Source organism: Salminus brasiliensis, chromosome 5, assembly GCF_030463535.1.
Source record: "Salminus brasiliensis chromosome 5, fSalBra1.hap2, whole genome shotgun sequence".
NCBI lineage: Eukaryota > Metazoa > Chordata > Actinopteri > Characiformes > Bryconidae > Salminus > Salminus brasiliensis.
In genome coordinates, this window is record NC_132882.1 from 18087977 (window position 1) to 18111054 (window position 23078).

Genomic DNA, 23078 nt, shown 5'->3' on the forward strand with positions numbered 1-23078 from the left:
CCATTAATTCTTCATGTATGAGCCAGCAAATTAAACATGTTTAATATTCTCCAATTTATTAAGAATTCTGTAATAAATTGTTATCAGTGGCAATTGCTAAGTGTTTCTCAAACAATAAGACAATACTGTATACATTTATTATCTAGAGCTGATCTGCAAATATCCACATTTTTGTTTAACCTGATAAATAATAACAACAGACAGTTATTATCTTTCTGTTTGAGCTGCCTACCCTGGAATGTAAATTCTGATGTAATTATGTGTGTGGTGTGTTTAAATGCATAGGTCACACTGTTATATTCTGGATTGTTCAGTATACAGCAGTACACAGTATTTCTACTCTTAGTATGAGTGAGGTAGAATCTAAACCTTAAGACAGCCAGCCACTTAAACATGATTTCAGTACATGTTGATGGTGCCATGAATTCTGTATGGCTGTAATATGAAGGCGGATGATATCTCTAGAGCACACTATATGAGAACAACAATAAAACCCGCCCTTATATCACTTTCTATAATGAAGTCCTGCAGATCTGTGCAACACTGTCAGGATGGGATGTGTCTGTCTGATTCCTTACGACTGTGTCTTCCTGTTGACAGCCATGTATCCGAGTCTCTTCTCTCCTCTTCAGTTTGCGCCTCCTGTTTTCTGTCCTTCTTCTTTTTTACTGAATTTACAGGTCCTGCCCACAGCACTCCAGCTAAGAAAGAAAAATATTTTTTAGCATAATTCTAATGCTCACCACAAGATGTCACTGTTAAATAACAGATTTTTGTGTTTTAATTGCGGTATAGGGATTCAAACCGAGTTCATTTTATGGTAAAAATCAAACAAACAAACTGCAATGTAAAATTATTAAAAGCTTCCTTCAAAATATATTAATTTAAATTAAATTATTTATACATATAAATTATTTTTTATTATTATTGAATTAAATAATTTATACTGAGTCATGTCAGCAAAATAGGTCAATCTGCATAGTGCATATCATTTCTGTTGTGAGGAATGCTTTTGAGCTATGGAAGAAACCGAGTAATTGAATGCATCACACCACAAATAAGGGGTTAAAGGCTCATTGGGTGTATTGTTGTAGTAATAAACATTTGCTGAGAAAGAATATCAGTATGAAGGTATATTGTAAATATAAACTGTACTCTGTTGTCTTGAACCTGCATCAAACCTCAGATCTGAGCAGGAAGTGGCCCTCAAAGTGTTACTATTGTACCAGCATGATACAGTTGTAAATAAGGTCTTTCAGGTGTTTGCTAGTAGAGTAGTAACAGGGTCCTAAGTGAGGGGCCTCTAAAAGTAACAGGGTCTGTTGAAAGTAATGGGCCTCTGAGGAAGTCTAGATCAAGGTCAAAATGGAACTTTAAGTGGTGAACTGAAGTTTACATTATTTATGAGAACCAGACAGAAGTACGGGCAAGAAGAGTAAGTTCAGACCAGCTTGAGTCAGTAGAGTAGTCAAGCTTAACTGTGGTTTGGCTATTTTTGCTGGTAATGGTGGTTTGGCTATTTTTGCTGGTAATTTCTCAATACTATGCTTTTTTCCTCTCAGAATGTGTGCAGTAATGTATGGTACTGTGAAATTAATGCAAATTTATGATTAATGCAAATATTCTGTGTTCAAGCATTGCACATTGCAGCTGTTATCTTACTGTTTTTGCCTAATTGTGAGGACGATGCTTGGTCGGTAAATGCATCCTCACTGAGAGAGAAAAAGAGAGAGATAGAGAGAGATCCATCTTAAATTGGGTTATTTCATCTTTTAGGACAGCATGCATAACCCTGTCATTTTATTTAGTTTATATTATATTATATATGCATTATAGGATATACCTTGATTCCTTGATTCTTTTAAAACATTGCATACGTTCAGAGTATTGAACAGTGTATGTGTGTGTGTAAGTTGTTATAAGTTTAAAAAAGAAAACATTTGTGATCTTACCTGCTGAAGGATGCCTCTGTTTGATTTAGCTGATTTTCTGAACGTGTCTGTAGATATAGCAGTGTCTTACATTAAAAATATCAAAGCATTAACAGTAATAAAGCAATATTTCTCTAGAATATATCTCTATTTAATAGGAGATGCATTGCTTTTTGTAGTTATGAATATTATGTTCTAATACCATAATAATATAGTATTAATACTGTACATATAATTATACTACTTCTCATTCAGATCTATACATTTCTTATTTCTAGAGTATTAGAAGCAGATGCTCTAATACCTTTCAACAGTACATTTTGTAACTATTTTCTTGTTCATGGGCAAATTTTTATATTGATATTTATAAGATTATGTCAGTAAATGGAGGAACTGCAAAGTAAAAAATACATTGTACAGTGTAACTGCTTGTTTCTGCTGTGGTCATGACAGATATCTTTGTGTAACTTATATATTAAAAACATATATTCTTTTTATTTTAATTTAATTTTGTAATTTTTTACTTTCATTTTCACTCCAGTTTGGATCACCAATTACCCAACCCCTAGATATTCTCCCCCTGTCACATGCAATGCTCCATACGATAGGAGGGTGAAGACCGCCACACACCTCCTCTGAAATGTGCCAGCCATCGCCTCTTTTTCCAACCAACACACTCTAAGGAAAGCTCTGTATACCTGGCTCTGATGCATTGGCCAGCAGACGCCAGTGCCAGACAGCATTGTAATGGAGTGATGTGGGAAGAAAGTGCCCACCCTGGGGTTAGCAAGGCCCATTGTTCTCTTTAGGCCCCAGCTGCCGATGGCTAGCAGCATGACCGGGATTAGGACCAGTGATCCTCTAGTCATAATTTTAATTTTAGGTGGAGTTTTCATATGTCTTTCTTTGTTCAACTAGCTTTATACACTTTGGTTAAACATGTTTTTAAAGGAAACAAATCCTTTATTAAAAGTCAAGGTTTTGCTATTACTATTAGGAAACTATGGTATTTCTGTTGTCTATGTCTTTATTTATGGTATGTATGGTATTTCTGTTGTCTATGTTTATAACTGTGAAGTAATTGATGGGTTTACATCCTGTTTACAAACATTACTGGGTGCGCACACAGCCAGGGGACAAAAGCCTGTCACTGTTAACATTAGTCAACTGCAATAATGAAGGTAGATTTCAAACTGTTTTCAAACTCAATAATAACATACAGCTTCAGAGTAGGGTATGCTTGTTTGTTTTTTCATTTTTCTTTTACAATTTTTGGCAAAGGGATGTGATCTTGGAATATTAAACACCTTTTAATAATCTTTGATTGGTACTGCATAAATGCTTTCTGTCCCCTGATTGTGCATGCATCTTTGTAATGACATTACACAGAAACCCATCTATGTGGGAGTACAATTAACGGCAACAGTGGTAACAGTGCCATTTCTGCTGTAAAGATACTCACTGAGCTGCTGTGGCCTTTAGTCAGCATTCCTCTGAAGGGAGAGCTGATATGAGGTCTGGGCAAGGGGCAAGGGGAGAGAGTGGATGAGATCTGTTTTGGGGGGAGGGGAGGAGGTCCTAAGCTGGGAGTTGGGACTTGGTACTCCTCCAGAGATGCCTGTTAAATTCAAACTGAGTATTATCAGAGTGTAAACAACAAAAAAAGACAGAGAGCAAATACGGTGGAAAACTATGGCAAAAACAATAGAACTATCCAATAATGGTCTTCACGTTGCATTACATGGGTAGTTTGTTTTTATTACTGGGGGTTCATCATTTGTTAGTCTGAAGTAACCTGCCACAGAATGCCAAAATATCAAATGTCATTCATTTTTAATCATTTCATTTGATTTAAAAATCACAAATATCAGAATTTGAAGCATTTCAAATGTGCAGCCTAACCACATAGCTAACAATAAATGGAAACCACCTGTATTATTATCTATCATCGCATACATTTCCATCTGAACCGTTTCTCTAAGGTCCACCAAAAATATCAACTGTGCAGATACCACCACGCCACCCAGACATGACCACACAGCACCAGAATACTCTAGTTTATGCAGAGCAATACATCTCACCCTTTTCATAGCAGCGAGTTTCTTCATGACTAGTTCCACATCTTCATGGTCTTCGTCTTCATCGTCATCTTCATCTGTCCTTTCGGTAATTGTGTCTCTTGTGGGCAGATACGGCTCAACAAGGATGGACTCTGTGCCTCTGATATCACAGCGACAGTAAGGGCAGGTGTGCCCATCTGACTTCTATGTGTGCAATAATAAAGAGCAATAATGTTGAACATCTACACACACACCCACACACACAAACACAGTCATCTGTACACAGCAAAAGAGAGCTCAGCAAGTGCTTCTGTTTCATCCTCAAAAGAGGTCAACTTTATGCTGCACAATGTCTCAAAATAAGTTATTTCCAGAATGCCTATAAGTTTTATCATAAACACATGAAATAGTTTTACATGCAAGCTGAACGATGTGTTAATAAATTGATATGCATGAAGAGGTGAGTTCATAGGAAAGGAGTGTTACAGTAAGAAGCAGCAGGGACACATGTGACCCAGTCCTGTTCTTGAAAATGTAAATGCTCGCTTGTTCTCGGGTGTGACAATGAATATGAAAGCAGTGGAAAATTAGATATGCACACACGCACACACACACATGCTTGACGAAGCACAGACAGGAAGTCAAGCCCAAATGTTAGGTCATGTTGTCTTTTCACAATACATCATTATCTGAATGAATACAGGGGGGGCTTCTCAGTTTTCTCATGTGTGGCCTTGTGTAATCAGATTTTTTTTTTACTTTTTAGCTCTCAAATTGTTCTTTTCAAGAAATTATTAATTGTGTTGTAGAAATTAGAAATATAAATTAATTGTGTTGTGCAAAAATGTAACAATTTGCAGCACAGAGGTTCGGACTGGTGTTCTCCCGGGACCGATACAGCTTTGCAGTTAAAACTGCAGCGTGTTGCGAAATGCATTCTGGATAAGACACATCCTGATGCATCCTCGATAACGTGGGGGTAACAAGAGCACATCCGGGCATTCAGACTGTACTCGGCTAGATGTGAACTTCTGAACGGAACAAAACTTAGGCTGCAACTGATGACGTTTCACAAGTCCACAGGAACACACGAACAGACAAGATCGCAGATTAAGAATCGGCCTTGGGCTTGGTCTCCGACTGACTGCCAATGTAAAAATGCCCATGCGCAACTGTCATTCAGGACAAACCGTAGGTGGTGCTACACACTCAATGGACTCTTAAACATCTTACAAATGAGGCTGCGTGTTCAAAGGACCACCGTTTCAGTACAAATATACATTTCTCTACCGGATCTGCACCGAGGACCAACCCGTTTGTTCATATACTATATTACATTAAATGGTTTATGGTCCTTTGGTCGACTCTGTAGCGGCATGATTTTAGTAACTGATATTTTTGTGAGAGTGCAGGTATCATATTAGTACACATTACACAACACAAATAAAATTACTTTGCTTCTGACTTTTGGCACAGTTGTACTGGTGGGTGTTTACTTTAAATCTCTATTGGTTCTAATCTCTATTTTTTTTATCTTGAATATCTGAGAGTTTCATTCATGGGATTTAACTGTGTAAGCACTTTTACATACATAGTTTAGATGTCTTGCCTAGTTTGTCTTGTTTACCATTAGCTGTTATATATAGCATGTACTTCGTTCATAATACATTATGATACTGCAGCATTTGTTTGGTTAAGGGTGAGAAAATGGATCTAGAATACCTGCCAGCCGGTGAGGCAGGGCCGGCAGAGTAGATGTCCACAGGGTTGGATGCGTGTGTCCTTGTCCCTCTCGGTACAGATTTTACACAACTGAAATGTGCTTCCAATTTCACAGTACAGCTCATACTGCTCCTGCACACAGAAATATAAGAGAGAGAGAGAGAGAGAGAGAGTTAAGTGTTAATAACCAAATTCTGTATCTCAGGATTGTCGTTGATTTCATTCAAATCTATGACTCAATAATTAGTAGTGTTTACAATACGCTTTTCTGATGAAATCAGTTACCTCTGTGACCTTAACTCGACCCATCTGAGGCGCCAAACACAGGCTAGTTAGGTCAGGGTTCAAATCCCGTCCATCTGGGAACAAGTAGCTGCAGATACACACATTCTTAGGTATCATATCATTTCACACTTTCCATTTCTGTCATGGATGTTGTGATACTATGCACTTACCATCCCTCTCTGAATCCTTGTATCAGGGCCTGGTAGAGGGGTGTATTCTCTGGAATAGTTTGTACAATGCTGCCATCAAAGTTCACATGACCAATGGCCCACTGGCCCATTCGTGTACAGCTGAGACGGAAGATGTAGCTGCAAATACAAAACAAGGACAGATCCTAAACACTGCTGTACACTTTTGCCAGAGTTTTTGGTGACTTGAACAAGAGCATTTAAGATCCCTAAAAAGTCACTGGTGCTTTCTATTTTGACACCTGAGATTCATAGGTATATACAGTGTAAAGGAAGCACCTTTTCAGAGACCAGTGCAATATGAACAGTTTGGCTTGGTTTTCGTCAGTAATTGGTTAGCAAGCTTGCACAGTACATTTGCAGCTAACTGCTCTCCTGGTCCAGAATTGCACAGTAGAATTCAATCTGCTCACAAGTCCACTGCGCAGTAATACAAAGCTATTCAGCCTTTTTCTTCTCAGAATACCATGAACCAGACGGAGACCACAGAGGAGGAAACCACCCACGTTTGTTAAAAACGCAAGTTACAATTACATTCTCCTGTTTCGTTGTGCTTTTGGATTGCTGACTTATGCTGTGGTGCTAATTTCCAGGTTTCTATATTCAGTATTTCACTAAGACTGGTAATATAAACATAGTTAATTAAATCTTTTCATCATTTGCCAATAAGACAAGTCTGATACTGATACACACACATTGGCCATCCTCTAAACTCTTTCTGCACACCTGCAAACAGGGCAAATTCAACACAAATAACACACAGGCATGAGGGAGGAGTGAGAAAACAACACAATCTAAGTACACACACCAAAGAGAGAACAGCCCTAATTAGCTCTTTGGTATGTTGTGATGAAATGTAAACTTGGCTTAACACTCAAGCAAAGACAAGAGGAAGACTGCAGGTGACAGGGGGTGGTCAATAAAGAAAACAGAATGTCAAGTCAAACATATAAATTTGGTGTATTACAGACTGTTTAATCTGTAAGATGGAAATAAACAGTAAACAAACATAGGGGGGCAAACTAAAGATCTTACAACATTTTCAAACAATTTCAGCTGCAGCACATTTACTAATGTTTTTAAGGTTCATGTCCATGTGTATCGTTGACCAAAATGGGATGCAAAACTAAAAAATGTGAACTGAACGATATTGCAAAAAAATGACATTGCAATACTTTTTTTTGCCAAAATATATATTGCAATATTAAAAATATAGAAATTCTCAACAAAAGTCACTAGATGTCAATGATCCAACATGTCATGCTATTAATAACACTCAGTTTATCCAAGCAAACTGTAATATCATAATAACATTAAATTACATTAAAGACAATATATTTTACAGTGCTGAAAAATGTATCGGGTTTGGAACATTATTGTTTACCACAGGGATAGTAATAATAGAACTGTTCTAAAATAGCCAGACTGCACACATCTAAATCAGTATTTTCCAGAGGGCGTCACACAGACTGAACTCTACTCCACTCCACTCTGCTGGCATGCTGGTAGTCTTACTAGACCAGGGGTCACCAATCTTTTCCACCAAACGCCAGGGTGGCTGCAGGTTTTCATTTCAAATAAACACACGTACACATGAGCAACTGTAAAAGACTGAGATTAACTAATTGAACAGCAACATCTGCTAACCCAGTTAATGAAAACCTGCAGCAACAAAAGAGGTATCGCTATGCTGGTTTTACGAGGCTAAACCTAAATGTTCATCAGCCCCTATTACCCCTAACCATGTGTATAAATATATGTTTTAGATACATGTTTTCTTTTGCCAGCAGTGCAAACAAATCTTCAAATTCAAAGTATATGGAGATAACCTGGTGCTAGAACCTGTAGCACTATTATAATAGCTATTGCTATTTTAGCACTGCTTTAGCCCTGTGGCTGCTGTGCGTAGTAATGACCCTTGGACCCCGTCAGACTAAAATTCGATTGCTGCGTGGGACCGAATATGTACATTTGCTGATGCTGTTGGCTTCTTAGACGTCAGCTTATTGTTTCCAATTTTTTTGTTCCATCTTAAATACCACAGTTACCTTTTATCATGCAGGAGAGCTACCTTTTCAGGCTTATTGGTGCTGTTGGTTTATTTATTTATTTATGTAATTATGTATATTTATTTATTTTTGTTGAGGCCTTCAACATGAACACTACCCATAATTACGCAGGTGGGAAAAAATGAGTTTGGTTCATTTTAAATGAACTGGAAAAGAACAGACTTTTGATTTGTGTCAGTCGGGTTCATGCTATGTCCTGTTTCCTGTTCTGACTCTCCAACATTACTTACCTGCCAGGGCGGTGTCTGTGGTGCTCCAGTCTAGCTCTGACTTGATCATAGGTCAGGAAGGCCATGTATCCTGGGTGAGTCACCGCTAAATGATTCCAGTTCCTGAGCAGTGTTGACCAGGGCTGAGGAGAAGAAAAATCGTTCTAATTTACTTTCTACAAAATGAGGAATGGGAAGAAGAAAAAGTTGAACAAAAGAAAGCAAAAACAATATATCGTCACTGTCCAATGAAAAACATGTATCTGCAAAATGGTGATTTTACAGGAGAAGGCATTAAATGTCCCTTAATTCTGAATGGATGCTAATGTAAAATATGTTTATTCCAAGTAACTTAGAGCATTTCTATTGGTCTATTTTTCCATAATTATTTACACAGTGTGCAGAGCAGCTACAGGGTTCAAAAATGGAGATACATGTAAAGGTGCAAGTATCTGTCACCTCACTATGTACAGCGAAATGTGTCCTCTGCATTTCACCCATCTGTGGTAGTGAACACACACACACTAGTGAACTAGGGGCAGTGAGCACACACAAGGGAGTAGAGAGCCGGGTCTCCCGTGTGGCAGGCGAGAATTCTACCATATATATATATATATAAAATATATATTCATACTGCAATAAAACTGTTTAATTAATTTACTGTTTAGATCTAAAATGACAAATAAATATATTTATATAGTTAATTAATTACTTATCTCTCCCAGGAGTTTAAGAGGTTTTAAAAAATCATGATAGTGGTAATATACTTTATTATACAGCTCAAAATTAAACATGATAATTATAATGGTAGTGAACTGCGCAAGATTGACCAAACAGTGACTAGTAATTACAGTAATTACATCTAGGTCTAAAGTGTAATTACATCTACATCTACATGTAATTACATCTATATCTAACTAATATTATAAACGTTGGATGAACCAGTTCGTAATGCTTATTTTATATCTTCCTGTAGAAAAATTTACAGTGAATTTTGCAGTCAAAAAAGTTCTTGTCACTGTATGTACCTGAAAGAGCCTGGTGAAGATATCAAACTCAAAGACAGAAATGTGATCGTTACAAGTGAGATCAACTGTCGACTTCAGAGCCATGGCCTCCATTTCCTCTTCAAAGCTGTGCACCCGTTTTAACTGCTGCTTAAAATTGCTCCACTGAACTATACACCTAAGAGTGAAAGAGAACAATAGGAAGTTTACTTCCTTACATTACTGAGACAACACATCATCCTATGCTTTAAAATGCATGAAGCATGAAGCCAGCTCCCCAGAGAATTGCACTGGTTGTATGACAAGCCACAAAAAAGACTTCAAAAAAATGAGTGTTATGGTAAATTCTGGCAGTCAATTTAAATAAACAGATAATGCTGTTTAACAGCAGCATGTTGATTTATAACCATGATTCATACACAGAAACATTTCTTGTCATATTCACTCACTTGTATCCAAATGCCCTTCTCCAGAATTCATGTGCCTCTGATTTGGTCAGTCTGTACATATCACCCTGGAATCGACCGCCAGGAAACATGGCTCGCAGCTCCCACAACATGTGGCTGAACAGCAGTGAAAGCTTTGTCAGGTTTCTCCTGAAAGAGCAACATGTGATTCTCATAAGGTGTGTATATACATCAAATTTAGGTAGACCTTTGATAGAAAAGGAATATTTTTAACTGCAGTGAATCAAATATATAACACCTAAGTACTTCATATTGTTAATTATCAGGTGAGTTTACTTAATTTCAGACAGTGTAAAGTCCCAACAAAGTGTTGTCATGTGCTTGGGTTTAGATTAGGGTTTGTGGAGGAAACCAAAGTGCCAAAAAAAGATGTGTCCCAAATTTCCTTGACACCCTGTGACATTACACACATTAAAAAGCTATATTATTATCTTTACACCATTAGAGTCAATACATGTTCAAACACGTGCATTTAAGAGAGAAAGGATGTACTCTACATATCCCCATGTTAATGCATGCCTGCTAACTACTACAAACAGGAAGTCACAGTCTGTCATTTCCTGTCCTGGATCTTTGTAGTTGTCTGAGAGAATTTTCCACTGGTGAATGACCATACATAGGTTACAGCCATGGCAACATCAGTATTCGAACAACACACTCATGTTTTGTTTTACCACCTTTTAATGCTGTATTTTGTTCAATTCAATTAATTCTTAATTCAACTTGATTCAATTCATGTAGACTATTAAACAATGAATGAAACTGAAACTGAATTTTAGCAGTGGACAGTGACAGTTACTTTATTAAAGTGTTTACATAGAAGATACATAACTAGCTAAAGCTGTATAGCTACAAGTGTTTTCTTAACTTTAGTGTATATATATATATATATATATATATATATATATATATATATATATATATATATATATATATATATATATATTGATTGTACTGTACTTATTTTGTTTCTCTCTTTTGTAGTGATATTTATAAGATTGTTGGTAAATGGAGGAACTGCATAGTAAGAATTTCATTGTACAATGTAACTGCTTGTTTTTTTGCATATTACTTTTGACAATAAACTCTTGAATCTTATAAACAGGAACGTTTACAGCTGTTTTTCATATCTGCAAGTCCTGAAATTATAATTTCCTTTGGTTTTCTTTTTCTCTCAAATCTGTTGGCTAAAAGAGTCCTTTATAGTTATTATCACTAACTTCTTAAAGTTTTAGCATAAAAAACAAACAAAATATTAACACATTAGACCAATCGAATTATACTATAATTATTAAGTGAATGTTTTGTTGATACTTGGTACATTTTGAAAGAAAATTCATTTGAAATTAAAGTCTACTTGAATTATAAATGGATGATGTTTACTACTAGCATCTCTACATTCACTTAAGTGCAGAATGTGTACTTTGTTTACCATTATTCCGGCCATCAGCAGTATTTTATAAATCTATTGGAAATTCACTGCCTACTGTTCATAATGACAAAAGCAAAATGAGACTATATTGTCCTGTCATATTTGTACAGAAGTGCTGTCAACATGATCATCACCCACGGCAGCAATAGTAGCCACAGAAATAAATTAATATTTGGGAAAAAAAACAACTTTCTGATTTAGTCTTAAAACTTCTGACATTTTCGTCTACATACTCCAGATATTCTGGAGCTGTATGCTGTAACAACCTTTCCAATGATCAGCTGGAAGCCATGTGAAGTACATTATGCATCTTGTTCTTTCCTCAGCCTTGGGCCTCTCAAGTTTTTTAAATTCAGGTCAGTTGAACCTCAGGTGAAAAGTAGGCCTGCTTACTCTCTGGCAGCTTAAACCATGTGCAAAAAGGGTTCTAACTGACCACCTCTGCTAAAGTTTTTTTTTTTTCCATCTTGACAGGTTAAGCACAGTTATTTCATTGTCTAGGCTAGCAGCTTCCTGGCCACAACCGCTTCACTGTACCTTTCAGTCCTTCCGCAGGCTATAAGGGTTTTGGGGTTTCTTTTTAGGGCTGAAGTTTCCACTGGTCATGAAATGATGCATTTCTATTTTTAGATTCATATTGGTTAATGAAATATGGTTAATGTTGTAAATCACCAGTAAAGATTATAAAATTACACCACAGTCAGAGACTTAAAGTTCAACAAGACTATTTTGCATAAAGCAGTGTTTTCCTTTCCTAAAAAAAATCAATCGTTAGTGAGAACTGATCAGATCATCAAACCATGCCATGCATGAGTATAAAGTCACCATGTCATCCCGTAGATACAAGGGTATAAAGCCCCGCAGCACTGGGCTGTGGAGCAGTGGAACTGACTTCTCGAGAGCGCTGGAGCCCCAGCCAATAACTCTGGAATAAGTATAAGTGGCATTTTTGATCTATAACTCATCATCTATTATCAGTACCTGACCTCAGTAATGCTCTCATGACCAAATGCCATCAAATCCGGACAGCAATGTTCTAGCAAAATCTAGTTCAAGGCTTTTGCAGAAGAGTAGAGGCTGTTCCTACAGCAAAGGAAAAACAAACTCCCTATTATTTTCTTTGGTTTCAAAAGCAACTCTGGAGAAGCATGTGTCTACAAACTGTTGGACACATCATTTATCATTATCATTTCACTTAACAGTAACATTTATTAATTTTTGTTTTTTTTTTTAGTATATGTGAATGAATGGCTCTACCAGGTCTACCTGTTTTGCACTACAGGAGAAGAAGAAGCCCGGGAATCGAACCCACAACCCTGCTCCCCCACAGCCCACAACCCTGCTCTAACCGCTGAGCCACCACTGCCCCTAATATAATATATATATAATATAATATATATATAATATTCTGTATCTAGATAATACAGCTACTGAAGGAAACAGCTTTTGAGGTTGCTTCAGACTTAGCATATAGAATGATCTAATTAGAAACAGCTATTTAAACAATATTAGAGTTTATAGCATGTCCAGAATGGAAACTCAGAAGAAACAAAGATCTATGTCACAACTATATTAATTTCTTCACCAACCCTAAGATATTCAGTTTGCGACTTAATTGCTAGTCACCCAAGTCATGAAAAGTTATTGGGATAGCGTATTACAGAAAAAAAAAAAAAACTTAATACAAACTAACTACAAACAAAGGGACTTGTAAGACGATGCCTGTGGTCTTTTCCATTTAGGCTTTTACCATTTTAATAAAAAAAAAATACTGTTAACAGTGCTCATGTGACTCTAAACAGTGTACGCCAATTCTGTGGAGAATAAGGATAGCAAGACTTACACTACATTAACCATTGCCACAAGACCAGTGGACTTCACCGTTTAATGGTGGGAAACCCATCTACGAGTCGGGTGTATATGTGAGAAATAAGCTGGTTTTGTTATGATATTGTGTCTATAGGATTTCTGTAAATGTAAAATATATGTAATGTATTATTCATTCAGAAAGGTGTAATTCTAAGTGAAGTCAATCGTCGCAAAACCCTTTCCATACGCAGACTTCCCATATTGTTGAGATCTGATAAGAAGAGCTTGTAAATGCCAGAAAACTGGTTGCAGATGAGAAAAACAAGTCTAGACTGTTCTGACATGCAGCAAAGGTGCATTTCCTGCAGTTGAAACACAGCATTGTGGGACGTAACATTATTTTCTTATGGAATATTTCAAATTTGCAGCAGGTTTTTTGGTCTGATTTCATTTCATATGGGTTTTTAGATGCCGTATTAATAATCAGCTTATTTTAAAACATTATTATATGATCAAGCTTGACAAACATGTGAAGACCAATTAATCAAAATAAACATGACATTTTGCTGTCCCTGTGCTCTGACCAGCGCTTGTGCTCTAACTTAATGGCAGGCAAATGGCTTTAACATCCGGAAGATTCCCTCCATTTTGCATTCATATTATCATATATCATATCTTTTGTAAAAGAATGGCTCACTAAAAAAAATATATATATATATATATATATATATTCCACTAACCCCTTAGTCCAGCTAAGATATGTTTAGTGCCTGATTCTGGCTTTAAGGCTAATGTAAAAGACAGGCTAACATATTAGGAAAAATACATTTTTATATGCTAACTTAAGTTTGGGTAATTTATTTAAACAGATTTTCAATCAGATCTTGATCTTGATCATTTTGTCTTATGAAATTTATATAAATTATCTTAGCTGCAATCCAAATATTCAACATTTATTATTATTAGTTTACAACATTTATTTGTACTTTTTTCCTTTTATCTGGTCATGTTTATTAAACCTATAATGACAGATTCATTGAAATAAGCATGACATTTCTGTGTGTAGCCTTCTTCAAGAAACCGATGTCCGTGCTCGGACTTGATGCCAGGCCACTGGCTTTAACAGCCAGAAGATTCCCTTCATTAGCATCATAATGGCCGAGGTTTCCAGTATTCATACAAATGGGCCATTAGTAGTCAGAGTAGAACAGCAACTTGGTCCACTCTTAATGTAAAACAGGAACAAATCCGGCATGCTATTTTCAGTTCATGTGGTGGTTAAAAAGAAACTAGAAACCACTTTGGTTCTTGACAATGAATAAGGACCACCGAATTGTTTAAACTGTCAAGGCTGAGGGCAAAAATTATTTAGCTTTAGATTTTAGAATAATTGACCATTTTTTCCAATGGAAACTGAAAATAAGCACAGCAAGTGCAAGTTTTGTTAGAAGTGCTTGTCTTAAAACTTTTAGCAAACATTCTTGTGAGACAATGCTTATTGTAGCACTGAAGATCTCTTTGGGGACTTTTACATAGATCCTGCAGTTTTCACTGGAAACAGTGCACACATTAGCCATTCAGCTTATCTATTCAGCCATAGAAGTCATTTTAGAGTCTTTATATTTCTATTGTATAAAGCGGTGTTGATAGTCTCTTCATGTGAGGAGCGTTCTCTTTATTAAAAACAGTTACCCTTAAGGTTAATCATAATTCTTGTCTGAAGTTTTTTTTTTTTTTTAGATTTGTACTAGAGTTACAAATTAATATCATTTAAGTTACTATGAATTTAAACTTCAATTACTTGTTAGTTACATTATCTACGTTAGCTTTGTAGTCCCAGCGAAAACCTTAAAAAACAAACTTCGGAATCAAACATTTCATGGCTAATTAATAACATTTGGGATAAATTGTGTTAATTTAAATTTTAGTAATTTACATACCAGATGGGTCATTTTTTACAGAACTTAAAAATGAGGAAGTAAAACAACTTTCTTGAAAATTCCATTGATAGTAAGTCTGCAAAGGCTGCTTCTTTTTTTTTTTTTACCACATTTACCATGCTCAGTTGCTATTGTGGTTCCCAAATATCTCCATGGAGATCAACTAAGAACAAACAGCTATCCATTTATTCATATACCTATCTCCCTTTGGAAAATTAACGTACATGCTTCCACCTCAAATCGCTTTTCAAGAGTCCGGTCTCACCTGTAGCTCGATTTTTCCTCAAACATCTTATCCTTGCCCTCTTTGAAAAGCAGGACGGCCCTGGTCGTCTTGTCCAGCAGGTGTCGGACATGGACCTTCAGAAATTCCGCTTCATCCCCCCGTGGCACGGATGGTGATAAGCCCCTATAGGGATCCCATACCTCGGTGACAAGGTTTACAGTCTCTGACACCAGTTCAGGAAGGTATGGTGGGCTATTCTTCAGACCTAGCCGAGGGTCAGTACAGAGTGTGAGCAGTTTAGATAGTTTTTTAAGGGCCTTTTCAAGGAGTTTGCGGTCAGCGCTGGTGAGGGGCTGAGATGGAGAGCCGAATGGCTCGAGCTCAAACCCTTGTTCAAAACCCCCTGAACTATTAGCCATTGCCATGATGAATGTGAGATGGTGTCCTTCTCTTTAGGCCTGTTGATCCAATGACTTTACACAAAGAGATGTACATAGAGCGGCAGGTCCTGTCTGGAGTCTGGTGAAGATGCAGCATGTGCCTAAAAGGGCAGTGATGCTCAAGGGTTCTTGATATCAATCACTTCCGTTATACCGCATCCTGAAGACTGCCCATGTCTTGCTTTGCCCAATGATTAAATGTGATCCTTCTAATAATGCAGCCCTTAATTTGAACACACAATTAACATAACATTACCTACAATTTCTATCACAGATGATACTGTACTGTGCCTGAAGCCATGCTACTCACCCAGAGGTCATGTAGCCAAAGTGAGCAGCTCCCCAATGCCTCTGTTTCTCCCTCTGCATTTTGAGTTCATGTGAAGGCGCTTCCTGAGACACGTTTTGTCCTCTTAACTACAAAGAAGGGCACAAAGATACTTTAGACAGTACTTCAAGTAATTTGAGCTGACTTGTATCAATGCATGTCTATCAGAGGTTGTCTTACCTTGTTGATACTTGTTGATTCAATTTTCCTTTTTGAAGTCCGTCTCATAAGCTGTTGCGTAATCCAACTCAGCCCATGTCATAGGTCTCACCGACCTGATCGACCACTAAAAGCTGATGAAGCAGATAATGTTCTCTACAAGGAGTGACCTGTGCAAAACACCTTTAGAGATTTCTGAAGACACATGATCTCATCGAAAAACCAAAATAATAAAAATGTATAAGTCTCAAATTTACATCACATAGAGCTTCTTTCGTCTGCTATCAGTTCAGACATGGAAAAATAATTTGAAAATGCTGTCTTCTGCCTGCTCCAGCAAACTCCCTCCCCTTCACAGTCTCTCCGCCCCCTTCTTACTCACCCTTTTTGACACCCATGAGATCTCACTTATTACTTTTGCTGGCCACCTTCTTTTGTTCTGTCATAATTCTAAAAATAGGTGTCTAAAAAGGTTCTCTCGGTGTGCTCAGGACCGGAACTAACTTGGTTGTCTCTCTCTTTCTCTATCTCTTTCTCTCTCTCTTTCTCTCTCTCTCTCTCTCTCTCTCTCTCTCTCTCTCTCCCTCTTGCACCAACTCTTTGATCAGTTTCCGGGTAGCAAACAGGCAGACAAACAGGTTGGTGCAGGCCTCAAGAGGACAGAAGGAGTGTACGACCATAATAGACATGTGTGCACTGCCACCTAAATGCAACAAAAAAAGTTTGTGATTTAGAGAGAGAGTTATTTTCAACAGGATATTTATAAGAAGCACTTGTGTGAAGCTGAGACAACACATAATATAAAGGTATTTTGGGGGTTGTATTTAGGTAGACCGTAAATTATACATAGGACACATGATACTAATATATAATGTTCAATAATCAAAGTATCAGCAACTACTTGTACTTTCTCTATTTCCCTGATTCAGATATATTGAATTATGAATATCGACTGCCCTCTACCTGCCAGAATTTGTATTACGTGACCTACTTATCTCATTCATTTATTATTTAGTTTTTTAAAATATTGTCTTAATAGATATTAAGCATTTTTGTTTATTTTTTTATGGAAACATTGCTGAAAAAAATGCTGGGATACAGGCTTCACAAACAATCCAGTCCAGACAAAAAGTTATATGTTACTGGACTATACATTAATCTTACTGACAAATATTAAACCCACTGTGCCTAACACCTTGTAACTATGGAGGATTCTCCATTATATACTGTATTCTCAGTGTTTTATGGCCTTATTTGTACCACCGATTCGAACACTTGAATACATAGTTACAGTAGTTACATAAGTCTGAGGACAGTGACACAATTTTGGTATCACATAGTTCCTCCATTTTTACATGCTTTTCACATGCCAGGTAATTGGACATACAAATATGATTATAAATAGAAGAGTTTGACCTGGACCTGGACATGAAACTATTCAATTGTCCAATGACCTTTAAGCCTGTGAAAATGTCCAATCAAATTTAATTGAAACAGGGGGACTGTAAAACAGGATTTACTGTAAATATTTATGTGAGTTGAAGATGAACTGATCTTCAAAAGTTAAAGGTTACTGTATTTTTTTGTTGTTTTGTCAAATTTTACATTGGGAAAAAGAAAAGGAGCACCATGCAAATATTTAGCAAACCCAAGTTTTTTGAGCTCTCAGATAGCCTTTACCACCCCAATTAGCTTGTTAGGGCTCTGGCCATTGTTAGAAAAGGCCAGGTAATGCATATTTCTTGTCCTAACAATCAGCATCCATTGCCTCCTCCAAGCATGCCTAACACTCTCAAATTTAAAATAACAGGCCCACCAATGACTGTAAAAAACAATGCTGCAATGGTTCCATTCTCTTCCATTCTATAAAAATGACAGCAACATTATCTGCCATGTTGTCAAATTTGCAACCTGTCTGAGCAGTAGAGACCAGCGACAGAGCCAGACTCGCCTACTCATTTGTAAGCACCACCCCTTCTTACAGAACAAGTGTATCTCAGACCGCCTTTATTGATCTTACAAAGCTAGAGCAAAGTGGATTTTTCCCCTGGATACCCAGTTCGTCTGGTAAGTGTAATGGTTCAACAGTTAAAAAGTGCAGTTCACGTAAGTTCGACTCCAACTCATCTACTTTATGCGATGAACAGATTTGAACCCTGCCTTCTTACAAGGCAGCAGAATAACATTTTAAAAACTTATTTCTGGGGGAAAATAAAAAAATGTCAATATTAGCACAGAAAAAAACCTAACTGTTGGAATTAGACACTGGAGATGAGAAAGAGAAGAAAAATAAGATGGAAAATAGGCAGTTTTATCATTGAAACATATGAGGATGGGCGGAGCTACACATGATACTGCAACTAGCCAGCAGAGGCGCTAGACCTTTGGTTGTTTCACTTTTGAGAGATGTTGTGCTGTCCATGTTTTCTAAAGTCATTGATGCTGGCAAAGTAGGAGAAGCATGTTTGACTGCAAAAGACCTTTAAAAGGATTTAGCAGAATCTGGAGTGGTGCTGCGCTGTCCTACTGTGCAGCGACATCTGCACAAATATGACCTTCTTGGAAGAGTTATCAGAAAAACATTGTAAAAATTCAGCAACAAAAGTCAGGAACAGCTAAGAAATAGCTAAACAGGCCTGATGTATTTTGAAAACAGGTCCTGTGCACTGATCTGTGTTAGCCGCAGTGAGCAAAGGTATGCTTGGAAAAAAAAGGGTACAGAAAGGGTGCAACTGTTAAGCAGGGGGGAGGATCGATCATGCTTTGGACCTGTGTTGCAGTCAGTGGCATGGGTGCCCAAACTTGAGTGTGTATCACTGTATGTAATTGCTACCCTACACAACATTCAGTAAGAATTGGTATTTCTTGCTCTTGGGCTTCCCCTACAGTTGGCAAATTAAATTCACCCCTAAAAGACATGTTTTTTACATGCATTTCTGGAGAAGCATCATTCAGTGTATCAATGCAGAATTCAGTTGTTGTGAGTCTGTCAATATAATTTTTTGTCTGCATAATATAAGCTTTGCATTTGTAGAACATACACTTCCATCTCTAAAGCTACTGGGATTGTAATGCAAACAATCTGGAATAATATGTGATTAATAAACATCAGACTAAGAAATAGCTAAACAGGCCTGATATATTTTGAAAACAGGTCCTGTGCACTGATCTGTGTTAGCCGCAGTGAGCAAAGGTATGCTTGGAAAAAAAAGGGTACAGAAAGGGTGCAACTGTTAAGCAGGGGGGAGGACCGATCATGCTTTGGACCTGTGTTGCAGTCAGTGGCATGGGTGCCCAAACTTGAGTGTGTATCACTGTATGTAATTGCAGTGTATCAATGCAGAATTCAGTTGTTGTGAGTCTGTCAATATAATTTTTTGTCTGCTAGCTGTTCCCACAGATATCGACTCTGACACAGCTCTGGACCGCTTTATCTGTATGGGATTTTGTTATTGGCCAATTTCTTCCCTTGGAACGTATGGCTAAATGTTGGAGAAAAGATTTTGCACCCTTTCTATGTTTTTGTGATTCTATCACACTAGTAACATCATGACAACCATATGGAATACCATAGTAAACACATAGAACAGCTGTGGTGTGGCATCCACATAGCAACCACCTAGCCACACACTAGCAACCTTCAGATAATGCATAGCAACTAAGTAGCACTCCCATATTAACCATTTAAAACAACATGGCAACATCCTAAATGACCAAAGAAACATAGGAACATCCTAGCAATGGCATAGTAATCATCTAGCAACAGCACAGTAACCACTTGGAATGAGCAACATCATAACAACTACTTGGAATAGCATAGTAACCACCTGGCAACACCCCACCAATTGCTTAGCAATTGCTTAGCTAACAGAATAGCAACCATATGGAACAGCATATCAATCACCACAGCATTGCTTCAGTGGTGCAATCATACTGCATTTGTTCCAGTTTTATACAACTTTTATATTATATAATAACATCCCCTGCCAACTTAGTCACCCCTCCATGCAAAGGGAGGAGGGGATTTATCATATTAAATACAGTTTTTTAGATGCATGGACCTACTGATTTTTAACAAAACATTGAAAATCCAATTTAGATGTTCCCAACAATCTTAAAAGATTTTCTGCTTTTTACATTGTGCATATTTTATGATGTTTTATGAATCACTTGTAATAAAAATCTAATTTTCCAATTTCTCCAATTCTGAAATATGAGGCAGTATATACAGTATATTTGTTCTGCAAAATGCAAACAGTAATATTTCTGAGTTTAAAGTGACTTGCAGTAAATCATTTGTATGGTTGAGGAAATGGGCTGTTGTAGTCAGTTCTCATCAACAGAGGGCCCTCTTTAACATAAACTGAAAGAGCTTACAGCTTGACCTTGTACAAACATCTCCTGATGTAACACACACACATCTTTGGAACAAAAACTACATAATAAAAAAGGGACAATGTATATACTATGTATATAGCATGAATATAAGTATTACTTATTCTGCTGCATAATATAAGCTTTGCATTTGTAGAACATACACTTCCATCTCTAAAGCTACTGGGATTGTAATGCAAACAATCTGGAATAATATGTGATTAATAAACATCAGACTTTACACAGATATTTACGTATTACAATAATGTATTTCAATAAAACATTTAGCAGTAACACATTTTAGTGTAATAACAAATGTGTTTTTCCAAAGACTTGTTTTAGGCCCATGTTTGTTCTCATACTGCTCCTGCCCTGTAGGAAACTACCTACCTCTCTCAGGGTATCATGCAAATTCTTCATAGTGAAGTTTGAGAAACGTTCTTGCTTCTGTTAGTATCCTGTTGTCCCATGGGTGTTGGATTCTCATTGCTATGCTGTCATGCCATGAAGATGATATTACATATTATAAACGGACAAAAACCACACAATTGCTTCTTCATGGCATTTTAGGGACTTTAAATGTTCATTAAGTTTTTCCGTTTGTCGTTTAACTCACCCTTACAATGCCGGAAAGTCCCAAACGGGCCCAGGTAAATTAAAGCCCTTAACTGGGTGAGACCCTGGGTGGAGGCAGTGGAAAAGAGGGTGTGAGAGTGAAAAAGAGGGGTGGATCCCAGCCTGAGATTCTGACCTCTGGGGGATTTTCACCTATTCCTCCTTGCAAAAGGCTTCTGATTCTGCGAGAATCTCGGGCCGTCCTGCACGTACTACTATTTTGAGGTTTTTTCACCGATTTTAGGGACAGCCATAGCCTGAAGATTAGTGAAGCAGCCTTGTAACTAGAAGCTTGCTGGTTCGAGCCCCTGAACCAACAGGACAGCAAGGCACCTAACAGCTCCCCTGGCACCACAGCTATGGCTGCTTACTGTTCCCTTCGAGGTGCTCATTAGTGTGTATGTGTGTGTGTGTGTGTTCACTGGGTTAAATACGGCTGAAAAATTCCTGTGTGCAGCACAAATGGCGACTGAGTGTTTCTTCCTTCTTCCTTTCAATGAAGTTTAGCTTGGAGGACTGTGAGGGCCATGGCAAACCTCTACCAGAGAAATGCACCCAGAATACGATAGACCCACGTCCATACTTGACAGTTGCAGAGCTATTCTTTCCACGACATGCACTTCCTTTTTTCTCTAAAAGAGGTCTCTTCAGACTGTGTTACTTCACAGCCCTTCCAAAACTCATCTGGCTTCTCTAGAATTTCTGGGTTGAGCTTTGCAATGAGGATGCAGGAGCTTTCCTTCAGAAGATCATGACAACATCATGTTCAGTGCACCATTCTCTTGACAGTCATGCAGGTTCTTGGAAGTTATATGGAGTTTTGATTCGTCTTTCTTACCAGTATACAAGTAGTTCCCTCTGAGCGTTTTCTGGATCTTCCAGATACCACCTTGACCTCCAGAGTCACTCTGAAACCAGAACATGTCTTAATAACAGTCTGCAAAGTAAAAAACACAGGGTGAGGCTAAAAGAAGGCTAAAAATCTTCTTATTGCCCTTGTCTGCCTTGCTGACACTGACTTTTGTTTTCTGAGTCTTAGCACAAAGTTGTAGAGGCCGATCATTTATAAGGATTGGGAAGTATATACAGCTGATGGCATCTAATCAAGGTCTGAGAAAAAGTGTTTTTGTTTTGATTATTTTTTTATTCTGATGAAATTGTAATTGAAATTGTAATTGAAATTGTAATTGTGCATTAGAATCTGCTATATATTGTGTTTTATGTTTGATTCTTTGCTGTGTTTACTACTTCCTAATTAATATATATGTATATATATATATAATTTGGCATTATACATATATAGTGCTAGGTTTCCCGATAACAGCTGGAGGGAGATCCCCGCTTCCTGCCCGCTCAGTACCGCCGCTTGCCGGCTGAGAAACCGAGTGGTGAAGGCTAGCTCAACCACTAAAGAGAAAGGAAGGCTAGTTGCGCACGAAGCGAACTGAAAGAGGTGCAGGTCAGGAGGAAACAGAAACAACAGCTCTGCTAATCCACCTCCAGTGTAGCACTAGCCACATAGCCCATCGTATAGCACAAACGGCTACAGGCTAACCAAGCAAGCGGTGCTCTTCAGGTTGCCTCGGTCAACGACAGTGATCTGTAAATACGCCGCAGTCTCGACAAGCCTCCTCCAGCAGTCATACTGACTTTCTCTTTCCCTCGTACGAGCAATAAGCCCTTTATTATGAACTTTAGACAGACTACCTGAGCGGCTGCACACGCGTGTGTCCACTATGCAGCTAGAACAGAGCCTAAATACGACTGAATACTACACAACTGTAGAGCTCAGTACAGTGTAAACACGGGTATAGAAG

At 37.7% G+C, this 23078-nt stretch overlaps 1 protein-coding gene across 4 annotated transcripts; it reads right to left on the reverse strand.

Annotated features, from left to right (window-relative positions):
* Nucleotides 1-39: 39 nt before the first annotated feature.
* On the reverse strand, nt 40-22595 carry cblc (Cbl proto-oncogene C, E3 ubiquitin protein ligase). Of its 4 annotated transcripts, XM_072679724.1 has the most exons (14): nt 22100-22595; nt 16294-16406; nt 16096-16202; nt 9921-10067; nt 9493-9649; nt 8486-8607; nt 6169-6306; nt 5999-6086; nt 5714-5845; nt 4013-4195; nt 3394-3549; nt 1953-1999; nt 1663-1712; nt 40-701 (listed from the first exon to the last, which is right to left on the reverse strand). In XM_072679724.1, exons 2-14 carry the CDS (start codon nt 16339-16341, stop codon nt 547-549), a joined length of 1530 nt encoding a protein of 509 aa, XP_072535825.1. In that variant the 5' UTR covers nt 16342-16406; nt 22100-22595; the 3' UTR covers nt 40-546. The 4 variants fall into 4 exon arrangements, with proteins under 4 accessions (XP_072535825.1, XP_072535822.1, XP_072535823.1 ...); XM_072679721.1 differs by lacking the exons at nt 16294-16406; nt 22100-22595 and adding an exon at nt 15385-16008 and having other exon boundaries at nt 16096-16182; XM_072679722.1 differs by lacking the exons at nt 16294-16406; nt 22100-22595 and adding an exon at nt 15385-15994 and having other exon boundaries at nt 16096-16158.
* Nucleotides 22596-23078: the final 483 nt, after the last annotated feature.

What these genes read in the sequence shown, in the direction of transcription:
- cblc (XM_072679721.1), bottom strand. Translation starts at nt 15,770, where the DNA reads ATGGCAATGGCTAATAGTTCAGGGGGTTTTGAACAAGGGTTTGAGCTC. An exon ending in AACTCGCTGCTATGAAAAGG is followed by an intron (nt 3,550 to 4,012) that starts GTGAGATGTATT and finishes TGAATTTAACAG; the next exon opens with GCATCTCTGGAGGAGTACCA. An exon ending in CTAAAGGCCACAGCAGCTCA is followed by an intron (nt 2,000 to 3,393) that starts GTGAGTATCTTT and finishes CTATATCTACAG; the next exon opens with ACACGTTCAGAAAATCAGCT.